The sequence below is a fragment of the Sturnira hondurensis genome, unplaced genomic scaffold (assembly GCF_014824575.4).
Source record: "Sturnira hondurensis isolate 20B ecotype Veracruz unplaced genomic scaffold, ASM1482457v3 Scaffold0002039, whole genome shotgun sequence".
NCBI lineage: Eukaryota > Metazoa > Chordata > Mammalia > Chiroptera > Phyllostomidae > Sturnira > Sturnira hondurensis.
In genome coordinates, this window is record NW_028074670.1 from 25,094 (window position 1) to 41,549 (window position 16,456).

At 48.0% G+C, this 16,456-nt stretch overlaps 1 protein-coding gene across 2 annotated transcripts in view; it reads left to right on the forward strand.

The window, feature by feature from the left end:
* The window catches only part of MERTK (MER proto-oncogene, tyrosine kinase), a 99,028-nt gene that overhangs the window by 13,688 nt on the left and 68,884 nt on the right, over positions 1 to 16,456 (forward strand). For both annotated transcript variants that reach the window (XM_037038604.1, XM_037038600.1), the window contains exon 2: positions 10,180 to 10,582. In XM_037038604.1, coding sequence (XP_036894499.1) covers positions 10,180 to 10,582 — 403 coding nt within the window. The remainder of the gene's footprint in view (positions 1 to 10,179; positions 10,583 to 16,456) is intronic.

Genomic DNA, 16,456 nt, shown 5'->3' on the forward strand with positions numbered 1-16,456 from the left:
CTGACACTTGGTGTGCTGCCGAAGGGGAAAGAGAGGCAAAACCCTTGGCTAAGTAAACATATATTCCTCTTTCACTGCAAGAGGCTGAACAGTCAGTCTAAGGCATAATCAGTTCCATACGTTTAGCATCGATTGTCTGCGCATGCCTAGTGGCACCTTTGAAGTAAGATAGATCGTGTGTTCCGTGTTACGAAATAGTAACTGCCACGTGTTGCATGTCTGTGCACAGTAAGCATTGTGCACAGTGTTCTGTGTGCGTCTTCTGGTCTCACCTGACACATTTGGTGTTACCTTCTGACTCTAGTGAGGACACTGAGTCTTAGATGTTCAGGTAACTTGCTCAAGGTCCCCTGGCCTCAGTAAGGGTGAGCTGGGGTACCCCTGCCTGTCTGACTCGGAGTTCTTATACCCACCACACTCCCAAGTCGTGTGGGTTCAAACCTGGATCTTGAGCCTGAGGCTTCTCCGGCCAGGCCCTCAGGCACACCCCAACCAAGGGGATGGGATTCGTTCCTTAAGGCAGGGTATCTGGTCCTGGCAGCATGTTAGAATCACTAGAAGAGTTTTCCTAAAACTCTGATGCCCAGCTGCCCCCCCTGGCTAATGGATTCCCACTGTGGGTGTGCCCAGGCATCAGAGATTTACAGCCCTCCCTGGGGAGGCTGGTGTTCTGCTGGTTTGAGAGCTTGGGGGAGCGTGGAGAGGATGGTGGACTGTCAGGGTCAGGTTCTGGAACTCTTTTCTGGTTGCATTGGTGCCCCCACAGAGAGAACTGGGGGCTGCAGCTTGCTTGGGGGGCTTTTTTTTGCAAAGTACTTCTACCAAGAAAATGCCAAATGTGCAAGTTGAAAAGCGGGGTTCAGGCTGAAGGGGATGGTAAGGGGCTACCTAAAGGCCTTGGAGGCCCTTGGGGCTCCCACTGCTAAAGTGTGTGTGCATGCACTTGGCCTGGGGAGAGGCCCGGCTCGCTCTCGCTCTCTCTCTCTCTCTTTCTGTCTCATAAGCTAGTGTATGGGCACCTGGTAAGTAAGTGGGAGAACACCTGATAATCATTGTTCCTGCTCAGAGGGGAGCATGTCACACCTCCAGGTGAGGACTCAGAGAGGTGGGTGTGCTGTGGTTTCTCTGTGCCCCGCAGACCCGCTCTTCCCCTAGCCTGTGCCCTACTGGTGAACTCCCTGGGGCTACTTCTGCAAAGTGATACCAAGTTAGGTTTAGTGACTGAGTATATCATCCTGCACAGTCATCGTCCATCCGAAATGCAGGTGTAACTGGGCATCCTGTTTTTTTTACCTGGCAGCCTGGGCCTGCTGGGACTCTTGTGGAGAACCTGCACCAGGGCCGTGTTTTGTCCCCGACTTCACTGTCTTCACTGTGCAGATATCTCAGTGGGTTCCCACTGGCAGCCCCACCACTACATGGCGGCTGGGACCCCCTCAGGCACACACAGCCCACCGCTTCTGTCCCGGGAGGCCCCTGTCAGGCCAGCTAACTCCAAGGGGCTGAGTGCAGTCCCTCCAGAGGTTAATGTTTACCACTTACCACTTGAGAACCTTGGGTCATGTGAGCTTAGGTCAAAGTTTTTAGAAGTTTTCTCCCCATTATTATTGCTGCTTTTTATCACTGGAGAATTCTGGGCTTTAGCATAAAGTGAAGGAACACTAAGTAGGAAGTTTCTGTTTATTTTGGGTTTGGCTTCATCCAACAGGGGTGGGGGTGGGGAGGTTCCTTAAACTGTGGCAGGGAGGTGGCCCAAGGACACAATGTGAATAGCAAATATCAGCCAGAATTGAGGGCCCGAGCACCAGTCTAGGCAGGGCCTCTCTGTTGGGTGGCAGGGGCGTGGACATACATGGGATTCTGCAAGCCAAAAGCCTTTCAGATCCACCCCAGCAGGAGCCTCTGTCCTCCACTGTAGGGCTGCTGGACAGCAAAGCTCAGCAGGCAGCAGGCTGGTGGGACTGGGCAGTGCCATCCCCAGGCTGCCATCCTGATCCTTGCCCACACATGCTCCACAGGTGGGAGTTCAAGGACATTCCTCACTTCTACAGCACCCCCATACCCCCCACCCAGCACCCCCACCCAGCCTGCTGACGTTTGGGCTGAACTTCAGAGACCTGGACTCATGCCTCTGCCCATTGTGCTGTCTGAGGAAGAGCAGGGGAGAGGTCCCACAGGCCGATGCTTCAGCCCTGCCCTTATCCTACCACTCAGTTCCCAGGGCTGTGAAGCAGGCTGAGGGCACCTGATACCTGAGGGCAGAGGAGTCAGGCAATGCTACCAGCCTGTGCTCTCCATCTGTCCAGCCCTCCAGGGCCAGGAGGCCGCTCAGCACACCTACTGTACCTGCGACTCTGGGACCTGCAACTTCAGCAGCTGCTGCTCCCTGTATCCTCCTGAGATCGGAGTCTTCAGGAGAACCTAAGGGTGCTCCTGCTAGGAGAGGGTGTGCTGGCCAGCACTAGAGCGGTTCCCCCGAGCCCAGAGCTTTTTGGCCACAAGTTGGAAGTAGATTTTTTTCTCTGGTTCGTGGCTGGCGCTTACCCTGCTCCAGTGATGCCATTGCCTGTGCCTTGTCTAAAACACACCTTCCTGGTAATCCCAGTCCTGGCTTCCACATTGGCTGGGACCTGCGCAGTGCACTGGACCTGTACATCTCATCACCCTCATCCACCGAGGGACTCTGATCCTGGCAAGGGATCCCACAGGGTAAAGTGCTTCCCCTGAGGGTATATCTCCATGTGCGAGACTGGGCGCTCTCTATCTGAAGAGCTGCTGCTGGCCAGCCACCAACCAACACTGCCCCAACCCCCCAGCCATCATGCATGCTCAGCGTGCACTCTGCAGACATTTCTGGATTTGGAATGCACTAGTTCTTTTATTGTTTTAAAATATATTTTATTGATTATGCTATTACAGTTGTTCCATTTTTTCCCCTCCCTTTATTCCCTTCCACTCTGCACCTCCTCTCCCACAAGCATTCCCCCCTTAGTTTATGTCCATTGGTCATACATATAAGTTATTTGATTCACTATTTCCTATACTATTCTTAACCTCCCCCTGTCTATTTTGTATCTTCCATTTATGCTTCTTACTCCCTGTACCTTTCCCCCCATTTCCCCCCTCCCTCTTCCCACTGATAACACTCCACGTGATTTCCATTTCTGTGATTCTGTTCCTGCTGACTCCAGTTGTTTGCTTAGTTTGCTTTGGTGTTTGTTTTGTTTTGTTTTTAGATTTGGTTGTTGATAGTTGTGCATTTGTTGTCATTTTACTGCTCATAGTTTTGGTCTTCTTTTTCTTCAATAAGTCCCTTTAACATTTCATATAATAAGGGCTTGATGATGATGAACTCCTTTAACTTGACTTTTTCTGAGAAGCACTTTATCTGCCCTTCCATTCTAAATGACAGCTTTGCTGGATAGAGTCATCTTGGATGGAGGTCCTTGCTTTTCATGACTTTGAACACTTCTTTCCAACCCCTTCTCGCCTGCAAGGTTTCTTTTGAGAAATCAGATGATAGTCTTATGGGAACTCCTTTGTAGGTCACTGTCTCCTTTCCTCTTGCTGCTTTTAAAATTCTCTCATCTTCAGTCTTGGCTAATGTAATTATGATGTGCCTTGGTGTGTGCTTGTTTAGGTCCAATTTCTTTGAGACTCTCTGAGCTTCCCGGACTTCATGGAAGTCTATTTCCTTTGCTGGATGTGGGAAGTTTTCTTCATTATGTTTTCAAATAAGTTTTCCGTTTCTTGCTCTTCCTCTTCTCCTTCTGACACCCCAGTGATTCGGATGTTGTAATGTTTAAAGTTGTCACGGAGATTCCTAAGCCTCTCCTCATTTTGTTGAATTCTTGTTTCTTCATTCTGTTCTGGTTACATGTTTTTTCTTCCTTCTGCTCTAAACCATTGATTTGAGAACCAGTTTCCTTCCCTTCATTATTGGTTCCCTGTTTATTTTTCTTTATTTCACTTTGCATAGCCTTCGCTTTTTCATCTATCGTGAGACCGTACTCAACCATTTCTGAGAGTACCCTGATTATCAGTGTTTTGAACTGTGCATCTGATAGGTTGGCTATCTCTTCGTTGCTTAATTCTGTTTTTGAAGCTTTGATCTGTTCTTTCATTTGGGCCATATTTCTTTGTCTGGGTGTGCCTGTTACATTGTAAGGGGCAGAGCCTTAGGTATTCACCAGGGTGGGGTAACCCATGTCTGAGAGGAAACGATGCCACTTGCTTGGCTCTCACTGGCTTTCAGTCACTTCCCCCACTACCCACAAGCAAATTGAGCCTTTCTGGTGCTGATTCCCAAGTAGGTGGGTTTGTGTACATTCCAGGACCCTGAAGGTCTCTCTAGAGAACCCTCTTATGAGGAAGGCAGTTTTTCCCACTGCCACAACCCCCACAGCCTTTTACAGCCAGAGGTTTTTAGGCTGTATTCCCCCACACTTGAACCCTAGGTAGCGCAGTCTGTTTTGCTCCCCAGCTGTTCCTTCTAGTTTATCTACACACAACTGTAGAACTGCCCAGTCCTCCAGCAGCCACCTTGACATGCATCCTCTTCACTCCACTACCCGTCTCCACCCCTCTTACCATTCTAATGAGAGTTTCTTCTTTAACTCCTTTGTTGTTGGACTTCCATATAGTTAGGTTTTCTGGCATTTCTGGTTATTTTTCGATTTTTAATGTGTTGTTGTCCATCTTTTGGTTGTGCAGGAAGGCAAAGTGTATCTATCTATGCCTCCATCTTGGCTGGAAGTCTCTGGGATGTGCAAGTTCATCACTCAAAAAACAGCTTCTCTACTAGCGGCCCCTAACTGACCAGTGTTGAATCTAAGTGACTAAGGTCCCTAAACATCTGACCCACTGTGGCTGCTTGTGGTTGGCAGAAGCAGTGCTGCTTCAGAGGCAGTCCCCCCGACAGTGCCCCTCCCAGTGCAGCAGTGTTCTTGCCTGGACCCCCTCTTTTCCCTGCTGGCACGCTGTTCAGCACCGTGCCCACATCACACCCGTTTACTGCATAGATGTTCACTGCGTGTCAATTCCATTCCCTTCACCATATTGAATTCAGAGAATGCCACCTCCAGACTTCAAGAAAGCTACCAACAAATTAGTTCAGAAGAACAAGGCAAAGCCACATGAATCAATAAGTAGTATGCCTAACTGATTTCTTTGCTGGATAAATACACATTTCCTACTCACACCCATGGGCCTGCTCTGTGCTGGGCAGGGAAGGTGTTTGCCATTATGTGTCTCCAGGGCTGGATGGGTGTGGCTCCCTATAGTTGACCTCCAGCTGCTGGAACACCTGGGCAGCTTCTCTTGGACCTGAGTGGGAAGCAACTTATCCAAGGTTGCTCGTAAGGTTAAACTTCTCACTTTAGCCACTAGCCCAGCCACACAAGGAAATAGCCTTGAGGGAAGGTGCTTTGCAGAAGAGCATATACATGCTCATGAAGCCTCTGGGTTTTCACACATCTCACACACTGACTAATCATTGTCTCCACAATGGCAGTTGTCAAGCAAGCTGGCCCCCCACCTTTGCTGTTGTGACCTTGAAGATGAGCTAGTGAGAACAGGTTAATAATGAAAATGGAAAGTTTTAAAATTTTTGGTGTGACCTTCCCCTACATCACTTTCTGGAAAGTAATGTTAAAGTAATCCACTTTGGGAGGAAAAAAAGGGGGGGCATCATACAACTGAAGTAGTAAGAACAGTGAAAAATTGGCAGCTTAGGATGAAATTCCTAATCAATCATTGCCCTTGGGTCCAAAGCTTTGGAATGATTTTCATCTTACCTTTTTGCACATGATCCACTCATTTAGCTCACAAGCACCGTTCATGCAGGCCACCATGTAAACGGCAACACCCTGCCCCCCAACACAAAATTCCAGTGTGAACTTCACCAACCCTGTGGACTGCAGCCCCAGCCCTACAAATCAGTGGTTCTCGAGGACTGCACCATGGCAGATTTTCACTGATTCATAGTAAAATGAGAAAACAGTATAAACAGTAGCCAAGATTAACCAAGTGCTTACTGTGACCCAAACATAACAATACTTTTTTTCTTCTAACAGCTGTCCTGGGCAGCACTGTTATTCCATCCCCATTTTTTAAAAGATTTTATTTATTTTTAGAGAGAGGGAGAGAAACATCAATGTATGCTTGCTTCTCATGTGCCCCCTACTGGGGACCTGGCCTGCAACCCAGGAATGTGCCCTGACTGGGAATGGAACCAGAGACCCTTTGACCATCCTCATTTTCACCACGAGGAGACTGGACCTCAAACAGCCTCACACTCTGCGTTCTTCAAGCAGCAGGCAGCATACAGATGCGGACTGACCACTCCAGAGAACTGTGCTGTGCTTTGAGACTGTGTCCCTCCTCAGTATTTGGGTCAGGCTGAGTTTCTCGTGTGAAATGGTGGTGATGGAGAGAATGCTGATGTGGTCAGCCTCTCCCGCTGCCTTCCGCTGTCCTTCGCCCTTTTTGGCTGCTCCTAAAGTTAGGTCTTTGGTATCTCCTGGTGGGTTTCCACACTTCCAGGCCTCCTCCTTCCTGGTGGTCTGGTCCAGCACAGCCCCTCCCCTCCTGTGTGCAGGTGCCTTCAGAAATCCTGCTGCTTCTCCCGGGATTCAAGGCTCATAGTGGCACCACTTGACAGCTACATTGGTGTTCCCAGACCGTTAAGACCTCTTCTTTCTCTCCATTTTCCTGCCACCTCTGCCCCTGGAAACCCTGTGCATCCCTCCCTCCTCCCCATTTATGCCTTTACTTACTCATTCAACACACCTATTTTGAGCACCAGTTTGAACTGGCTGTGGTGTGTGTATGAGGGCTCACAGGGCTCTCAGTGGGTCCAGCAGGGAGAAGGGACTGAATGAGTGATCAAGGGTGGGGGCCCAGCACCCAGCTGGGAGGGCTGACTGGTCGGGGTGGGGAGGGATCAGGGAGCCGTGTTGTTTCTTGTTTAATCCTGGGACCCTCTGCTTCTCTCTCCTGGGCAGGTGCCTTCGTGACCCCAATAGACTGTCACAGCAACTCTGAGTCCCAGGAGGTGCTACATAAATATTTGTTGGCAATTAAGTCATTTTACTGACTTCTGGCACATCACATCATGGAGACCAGTTATCTTTTCAGCCCTGTATAGTGATTATAGGGTGGGTGTGGCTGCCTCCCACCTCCAGTGACGTCATCTGCACGGCCTGGGGCCCTTGCCCTCCGTTTGTGCAGGGAGCTCCGCGGGTAGAAAACGAGGGTCATACCCCAAACTGTAATCAGAGGTGAAAATGCAGGGTTGGGATTACAAAACAAGTTTCTATTTTATACTGTCTATGTATGCTTCTATAAATATTTTAATTCTTCACAACAGACTGTGTGACATTTGTAATTAGAAAGGTCAAATGTTTTTAAGTAAATTGAACAAACCAAAGAAAGTATCATTTGCTTTCCTCAATCTACTTAATGCCTTCTATGAAAGTTTCATATATTTAAAGAAAAAATAGTAATTTGGGCAAAACCTCCCTCGCTGGAGCTTAGTGAGTGGGAGGGACTGGAGGTAAGTTTGCCCGTGTAAGAGGCAGAGGTGGGCTGGGAGGACTTTGAAGACTAGAGAAGAGTGTGCAGGCCATAGGTAAACAGCTAGAGCCTTCATTACTGCAGAAAGCACCTCAAATCAGAGAAAGGTTGGGGCTGGAAGGGACCCAGGCTCTGGGCTTCTCCTCCCCCTACTGAAAGTGCAGGCCCACAGTCATGTGTCAGGCTTGCCTGGCAAGTTGAGTCATCCTGACCTCCCAGCCCTGGAATAAATGGGCACCCCAGCCCCACACACCCACCTGTCTGCATGACTGGTCAAGGCTGTCCCACACAGCCCTCCGCCAAAGCTTTCAGGGGGCTGTGCCCCTGAGACTCAGTGTAAGGCCAAGCAGTGAGTGTTCCCTGGTTCCTTCCAGTGAAGCCTCTTCTCCTCCACCCTGATCTTTACTGGAGACGTTCCCAAATGCAGCAGCCATGGAGGTGGACCTGACGTGGGAGAAAGTCATGTAGACATGGCTCAGTGACTGGAACTGTGACCTTCAGCGGAGGTGTGTTTGCAGTCCAGAGAGGCTTGGCAGGGAGGAGGCGGGGGAGAACATTCTCAGGTCCCTCCTTCTGCCACCACGTCTCCTGCTTATAGCTCAACTAACCAAAAAGTGCTTAGCTGGATACTCATGCTAAAAATTCTTTGCCATTGATCTGAAATTCAAGTTTAAGTAGGTGTAGTGCATTCTTTTTTAAAATTATTTATTTTTTCTTGTTTTTTTATTTTTATAGAATTTATTAGGGTGACATTGGTTAGTAAAATTATATAGGTTTTAAGTATATACTTCTGCGATACATCATCTGTATGATGCATGGTGTGTTCATCTCCCAAAGTCAAGTCCGGCATTGCACATTCTTACTGCATCTGGCACAGCCCTAAACAGAGACCACCATACTCCACACACACACTCGGGAGCCCAGGAGGGTGTGACATCTTGAACATGACAGGGGGCACAGCCCTCGAGCAGGGACCAGGACCTTGGTGCATGCCAGCCACCACCTGCAGAATGTTAGCCCTATGTTTCTCCTACCTGCCTGTTTCACCAGAATGGTGGTCAGTGTATCTGAATACGTAGCAACCAGCATAGAATGTATGTTCCAAAAATGCTGTTAAAAGAACAAAAAGTACAATTATTATAAGCTTATATTTTTATAAATAGTTATGAGCCATACGAAATGAAAATTTCTTTAGGTCCATTCCAGCTGGCAAGCATTTTGCTGGAAGCTCCAAGTCATTCTGTAGCTGGTGACATGAGCATTCTCTAAACCTCGCTCCCCCAACATACCTAGGGATGTGTCTGTTTGTGACCAGTAGAAGCCTTCCAAGGCTGCTGGCCAGATTTGTGGCACAGGCTTGTGACCGGGCAGATAGAAAGTGATCTCAGGTGCTGTCACCTTCCTGCCATGCTCTTGAGGCTATGAAGTGTTAGCATGGGCAACTAGGAGTCAACAAAAGAGAAAGCTAGAATGTCGGGGCCTGATTCAGTCTGGAAGTTACAGCTTCAGACGCCCCAGGGAACGACTGCATCCCCACCAAGGGGACTGGCATCCCTCTACCCCGAAACACCCTCATTGTAGGGAGGAGGGACCACCTTCTCAGGGTCAACCTAGGAGCGTGCACAGGAGGTGGCAAGATGGTGACCGTAAAGGGGAGGCGTCTAATCTGGGAAAAGAACCAGATTGGATGAGGGCAGGAAACTCTCATACCCAGAAAATCTGGGAAAGAGATTGGATAGGGGGAGGACCCAAGAAATCCTGGGAAGAACCAAGAATGAGATTGGTTAGTTTAAAAGAAATCTTATCCCTTCCCAAGCCCAAGGAAACATAACCAAAGCTTAACAAAGGACCCTTTTGGGGGCACATGATGGCCCATTTGCTCACTTGCTTGCTATATTCCCTCTCCGTAGCAGCTGCACACTCCAAGTGCAGGTCTGTTGCAGCCATATGAGCCCAGCGCCGGCTGGAACGCAGCTTCGAGCAGAGACTAAGCTAGCCAGCTCCAATAAATCTTACCCCTGCACCTCATTCTCCCGTGCATGGATCCCTGAAATGCTCTTCTTACAACTCCATGGGAGAACCCCAGTTTCCACCGGCAACAGAAGGACTTGGAGATGACTTACGCACAAACAGAATGTTTTTGATGGGGGGGGGGGTACGGTTCAGAAGAAGTTACTCCAAAATGTGCCTGTGGTATGTGGATTATTTTGAGCTAGAGACAACTTTAGCCTCTTCTAGGCTCAAGGGACACTGTGCCCCTCTCAACTACCTAGAAGAACTTGTATTAGAAGCCTAACCCATAATAAGAGATTATCAGTCATACCTCTTCTATCTTATCTGTAGGGGAGGACAAATTTCCATTTACCAAGCAGATGCTCTTCTTATCATCCAACCCTTTGAAGCCTCCAAGACCCCTTTCCTTGTCCCTTGCTCAGGAAGTCTTCTATATCCACATTCACTTTCTGTCTCCGAACCTCCTGCACATGCGTTCCTAGGGCAGTGAGGATGCCTCACTTCTCCCTCATCGGGGCCTCATAAGTTGAGAACCTACTTCGGAAACTCCGGTGTATTTAAAAGGCTAAAAGGCGCTGTTCTGTTTTGCAGCTCTGGCCGAGGAGAGGAAAGAATCCACGCCCAGCCTGCCATTCCCAGGAGACCTGGCTGACCTTGTGCCACCTGCCGTTCCTCCCACCAGTGGGACCCAGCCTTTTATGGTCCTGCCGCTAGTCCTGCCTGGAGGAGCCCACACAGGAAACGCAGCCCTTCCCAGCACGACCTCGGCCAGCTCCAAGCTCATACCACCTCTTGCATTTGATCACACAGTTAGCCACATAATACTTTCTGAACACAAGGACGTCAAGTTTAACTGTTCCATCAGCATACCTAACATGTACCAGGACACCCATATTTCTTGGTGGAAAGATGGGAAGGAATTGCTTGGGGCTCATCACGCAGTTACTCACTTTTACCCAGATGAGGAAGCCACAGCAGTGATTGCATCCTTCAGGTACGATTTCCACTCTCTTTCAATGTTCTGTGGTTGACGGTTCTAAAACAAAGGCCTCCTCAGTACAGAACAGCCTCTGCTCTCTGTGTTTGCAGCTCCACAGGTCCATTCAGAGTGTAGACTAGCATCAGAGAGTCTGCACGGAGGATCTCTTTCCAGTTGGTTGTAGCCCCGGATATAATGAGCCCTGGGGCCTAGTGCGAGAGTGACAGCTGTCCCAGGTGAAGCATCCCAGGGGGCACTGGCCACCGGGCCAGGGTCTGGGAAGCAGCTCTCAGCAAAACGGGGGTTGGGGCTCCTATGGCTGGTACGCCCACAGACCTGCTGATCAGTGATTTCGTGAGAAAGGGGGCATTTTTGTGGTTTGTTTTCTGTGCAGTCAAAGGCCTTTTGATGGTTGCTAACGCTGGGAGGACGTTGCTTTCTTAGTCGATTTTCTCTGTGAAGATGTGAAGTGGTCAGTTGGGTTTCTTGCACCCTAAGCAGCTGGTGTTTGACATGCCCGTTCTCACAGCTGCCCTGTAGGGTCTGATGCCTGCTGCTTCTGGTGGCCCCCAGATGGAATCATACGTGACAAAGCAGCAAAAATCTGTAGAAAACAAGGACATAATTTCTTAAGTCAAACCATCAGCTGGAAGAGTTAGCAGTGGCCGCAGATCACTGACACTGTAACTTGCTTTATACTCAGAAGACGTTCTTTCAGCTTTAGACATGGTGCATGCCACCAGCACCATTTGATCTGTGATAGGTAGACAGGACGCGTATCAGTGCACTTTGCATGTCTTTTAAAATTCTTTTATAGTTTTCATTTTTTAATCATGGTGACATATACAAAAGTAAACTTTACCATTTTAGCCTGTTTCGAGTGTGCAGTTCCATGGCATTAAGCACATGCACATGCAGTGCGGCCATCGCCACCGTCATCTCCAAACGTTTCCATTCTTCGGAACAGAAACTCCTTGCTTGGGGAGCACTAACTCCCCACCCTTCCCACCTCCTGTAACCTCTGTTCTAGATTCCTTTTCTGTGAATTTCTCTACTCTGGGGGCCTTATATAAGTGAAAATGTACAATATTTGTCCTTTTTGTATTTCTTATAAGAAGGCTTTAGAGCTTACCTGCTACATAAGAGCCATGTCTGAGCCATCTACCCTGGGTAGGACAGGTCCTGGGGACACAGAGGCACTGTTTGTCCCTTTAGGACATTCTGGGGCCTGCCCAGGCAAGGCTGCCGTGCGTGACAGGCTCTGCAGCTGCTGGCCCTGTGGTCTGTCCAGGTGGCTCCTGTGTAGATGCCATGGCCGATCCGTATGGGTCCTGTGGTTCCACCTGGTTCAGATGTTTGTACTTGGCCAGAATTTTAAGGGATTTCTATACCTTTGTGAAAGCAGTGCATTCATGTAGTAGAATATTTTAACTCTTCAAAACTTCTCTCTCCCACTCAACCCCCAACCCTTTGCCCGTGGGGAGCTGAAGTTGGCCGTTTCTCGGAAATCTTTCCAGAGAGTCAGTGCTTGGGTTGAGTGTGCACCGGGCCGCCATGTGTGGACTAAGCTAATAGAGTGTTCCTCCCAGTTGTGGTGACTCAGTACCCGTGGAGCACCCCTGGCTCACATCCTTGGGGCTGTATACATGCTGCTTTCAGCTGAATCATGTCATAGATGGTCATCACATTTATTTCTTAGCATTTTTATTTCCCTGAAGTAAATATTGTTTCCTTACTTGCTAGTTTAATTTTCTAAGCATCAATCACTTAGAAAATCACTTCTCAATCACTTCTCTGAACTCTACATGAAAATAGGCATTCCTCCTCAAAGTGACAAATGGATCAGCCTGAGGTTTTCCCTGGCAACACCTGTCCTAGAGGCATCCCCTCTCCTGATCTGGTCTGGGGTCCGGCTGAGCCATCTTTGTGCTCCTCCTGGGGACCCTCAGTCCCTCTGACTCCCAGCTGCTGCCCCCAGGAGCCCAGGCCCCTTCCTGGCGTTCACTCCCTCGCGTGGCACTGAGCCCATCCTCACTGGCGTCCTGGGACTTGCGTCTCTGAAAATGCCATTTTGTTTCTTAGCCTCACCTGGAGGGAATTCGGTGTGATGCAGAATTCGAAAGGAAAATAATTTCCTGTTGTCACTGGAAGTCATCAATATACTTCCTTTTCACTCTCAAATTTGTTCTTGCTCCCTTGATTCACAGGTAAAAGACCTGCTTCTCTTTCCTCCGGAAGCTCTGAGATCTCCACTTTGCCTTGGGCTTGTGACATTTCCTGGTGAAGACCCTGAGTAGGTCTTTTCTCTCCCACTGTGCTGCCCACTGAGGGGCCTGCTGAGGGAGGGCCTGAGTTTCCAGGACCGGACATTTTCTTGCATCATTCCCCTGCCTTCTGTGTGTTCTCTCTGGAACAGTTCCTGGGTGTTGGAACGTGCACGTTGCTGTTATGAGCCCAGAGCCTTGCCTGCTGAGCCTGCATGGAGACAGCCCTCTGTTTCAGCCGTGGGCAGGGAGGGCCCCAGCCACAAGTCCTTCTTGCCTCCCGCCCACCCTTCCCGGCCTTCACCATGGGAGCCTTTCCTCGATGTGTGGAAATAATGCTGAGAGTTCTCTGTGGAAAACCTGTCCTTTGCTGTAGGGCAAGGGTGCCATGGACTTGGACTTGCTAACTGCTGTGGGCACACAGTCCTTCTCGCCGCTGAGCTCTTCCTGACATGAATGTGTCAGCATAAGAACTGTCCAAATCTGTAGAGAATTTCCTTTTACTTTAAATAATGTTTTCTCTTTTAATTACAGTTAATATTCAATATTACATTAGTTTTAGGTCTACAACCCAGTGACCAGACATTATATAAGTAAGTGATCATCCTGAGTAATCTACTACCTATATGACGCCATACGTCATTATTATAATATGATGGACTAGATCCCTTACTCTGTACTTCACACCCCTGTGACTCTTCTGTAACAACCGATTTGAACTTCATCCCCTCACCTTTTTCCCGCATCCCCCTGAGGCCCCCTCCCATCTGCCAGCCATCAAAATGATCTCTGTGTCTATGAGTCTGTTCTTCTTCTGCTTGTCTACTTATTTTTGTTAAGATTCTACATGTAAGTTACATTATATGGTATTTGTCTTTCTCTGCCTGACTTATTTCCCTTAGCACAGTACCCTCCAGGTTCATCTATATCGTTGCAGATGGCAAGATTTCATTCTTTTTCATGGCTGAGGTATAATCTGTTGTATACATGCACCATTTCTTTAGCCATTCATCTATTGATGACACTTAGGTTGTGTCCACAGCTTGGCTATTGTAAATAATGCTGCAATGAACATATGGCTGTATGTCTTTTGATTTAGTGTCTTTTTGATTTAGTGTTTTGGGTTTCTTCAGACAAGTACCCAGAAGTGGAGTTGCTTGGTCCTTCTTTGTTTCTTGTTATATAGCCTTTGTTTTAAATCATATATTCTTTGTCTGGTATAATTACTGCTACTGCACCTTTTTGTTTGTTTCCATTTTCATGAAATATCTCTTTCTGCCCCTTTACTTTCAGTGTCTGCACACCCTTCAATCTGAAGTAAGACTCCTGTTATCCTTCCAGTCACTGTATGCCTTTTGATTGGAGCATTTAATCCATTTGTATTTAAAGTATTATGATTATTGATAAGATGTGTATTTATTGTCATTTTATTATTCATATTTTAATTTTTTTGTTTACTTCTTCTTCTTAAAGAAGACCCTTTGACATTTCTTGTAATACTGATTTGGTTGTGATGAACTCCTTTAGTTTATTCTTATCTAGAAGGCTCTTTGTCTTTCAATTCTAAATGATAGCTTTGCTGGGTAGAGCAGTCTTGGTGGTAGGTCCTTGGTTTTCATCACTTTGAATATTTCACATCAATCCCTTTTGGCCTGCAAAGTTTCTGTTAAAAAAATAGCTGACAGTCTTTTGGAAACTCCCGTGTAGGTAACTAACAGCTTCTGTCTTACTGCTTTTAAGATTCTCTCTTTGTCTTTAACCTTTTGAGTTTTAATTATGATGTGTCTTAGTGAGGGCCTCTTTGAGTTCTCTTGTTTGGGATTCCCTATGCTTTCTGGATTTGTGTGTCTATTTCCTCACCAGGTTAGGGAAGTTTTCTGTCATTATTTTTTCAAATAGACTTTCAATTCCTTGCTCCCTCTCTGTCCCTTCTGGCACCCCGACAATGTGAATGTTGGTGTGCTTCAGGTTGTCCCACAGGCTTCTTATACACTCTTCATTTTTTTGGATTCTTTTTGTTTCTGCTATTCTGATTGGGTGTTTTCTGCTTTCTAATCTTCTAAAGTGCTGATTTGGTCCTCTGTTTCATCTACTCTACTGTTGGTTCACTGTAATGTATTCATTTTAGTTAGTGTATTCTTTATATCTGACTGCTTCTTTTTTATGGTTTTCCATGTCCTTTTTTTTACGCTGTTGAAGTTCTCATTAAGTACCTTGAACATTCTTATAACCATCATTTTGAACTCTGTATCTGTTAGTTTGCTTGCCTCTATTTCATTTAGTTCTATTTATGGAGATTTCTCTTTTATTTGGGGCATGTTTCTTTGCCTGCTCAGTTTGGCTGCTTCCCTGTGCTTGTTTCTGTTTATTAGGTAGATCTAGTAGGTTCCTAGTTTTAGTAGAGTGGCCTTATGCAATAGGTGTCCTGTAGGGCCCAATGGCCAGCCTCCAAAGTAACTTGAGCCAGGGGCTCAGGTGGGCCCTTCCTTCCCCCACCCCCAGGAGCTGTGTGCACCCTTCTTTATACTTGAGCCTTGATTACTGTTGGCATATCGCTACCAGGGATTCACCACAAGGCCAATTGGCTGTGAGGACCGGCTGGAACTACAGCAGAGGAGGTGCTGAGTAGGGGCTGACCTCACAGAGCAGGGCATGCTTCAGTGGGGCTTTGGTGCCTGCCAAGTGCCCCCTCTTCAATGAGTCACTGGGGAGGTGGTCAAGTAGTAATCCTTCATTGTCTGAGGCTGTCCACCAGGTACAGTGGCTCTGAGATCTCCCAGGGGTGCAGATCAAGGTCATCTACTGCCTATGCCCTACCCACTGCCACCTGGCAAAAGCTACAAAGCTATCTGCAAATGGCTGCTACTTGTGCAGGGTTTGAAGGTGCTCTGGAGAGGCCAAGCTGCAAACTGTCACTGGCTGCCACTGGTGCTGGGCCTGGGGCCTCTTATCAAGAGATATGGGATATGCTGAGGCCAAATGCTGCTTGTTTATGAGAGTTTAGGAAAGTCCAAAGCATGAGTCACAAGAGGCCATTGGTATGGAAAAGCCACTGGAAGCAGCTTATGTAGGCCCCAAGTTGGGTGGGGTAGGGTCTCGGGAAATCACCAGGGTGGGGAGAACAGTGTTAGCTAGGTTAAAGGAGACTTATATTTGTCACCTGTTTGATGAATCTGTGAGGGGAGGGCCCAGAAAAGCAGCAATGGCCTCTGCCAGCACTTCTGTCTGGGAGAAAGCTGTCACTTTACCTTTTGCCTTGATGCCAGATACTTCTGTTCTTCCCCATAGTTCCTGCTGCCCCAGCACTGAGATCAGAGCACATGAGTACTAGTAAGTCCATGCACAGGCCCATTCAGAGGAAAGCCTGGGACTGCAGAATCCTTGTGTCTCGCTCAGCCACAATTCCCACTGGTCTTTACATCTAGAGGGTATGGAGACTTCTCCTGGCATGGGAACCCCAGGCTGGCAAGCCTGGTGTGGCGCTGGGGTGCCTCACTCCTCAGGGTGTGGACCTCCACATCCAAGATATCCCTCCTGGTTTTTATCTGCTGTGTGTGTGGGACCTGCCTGTTTCATGTCTCTTCCCTCCTACCTGTCTCCCTGGCCACTTCTTTGTATCCTTAGT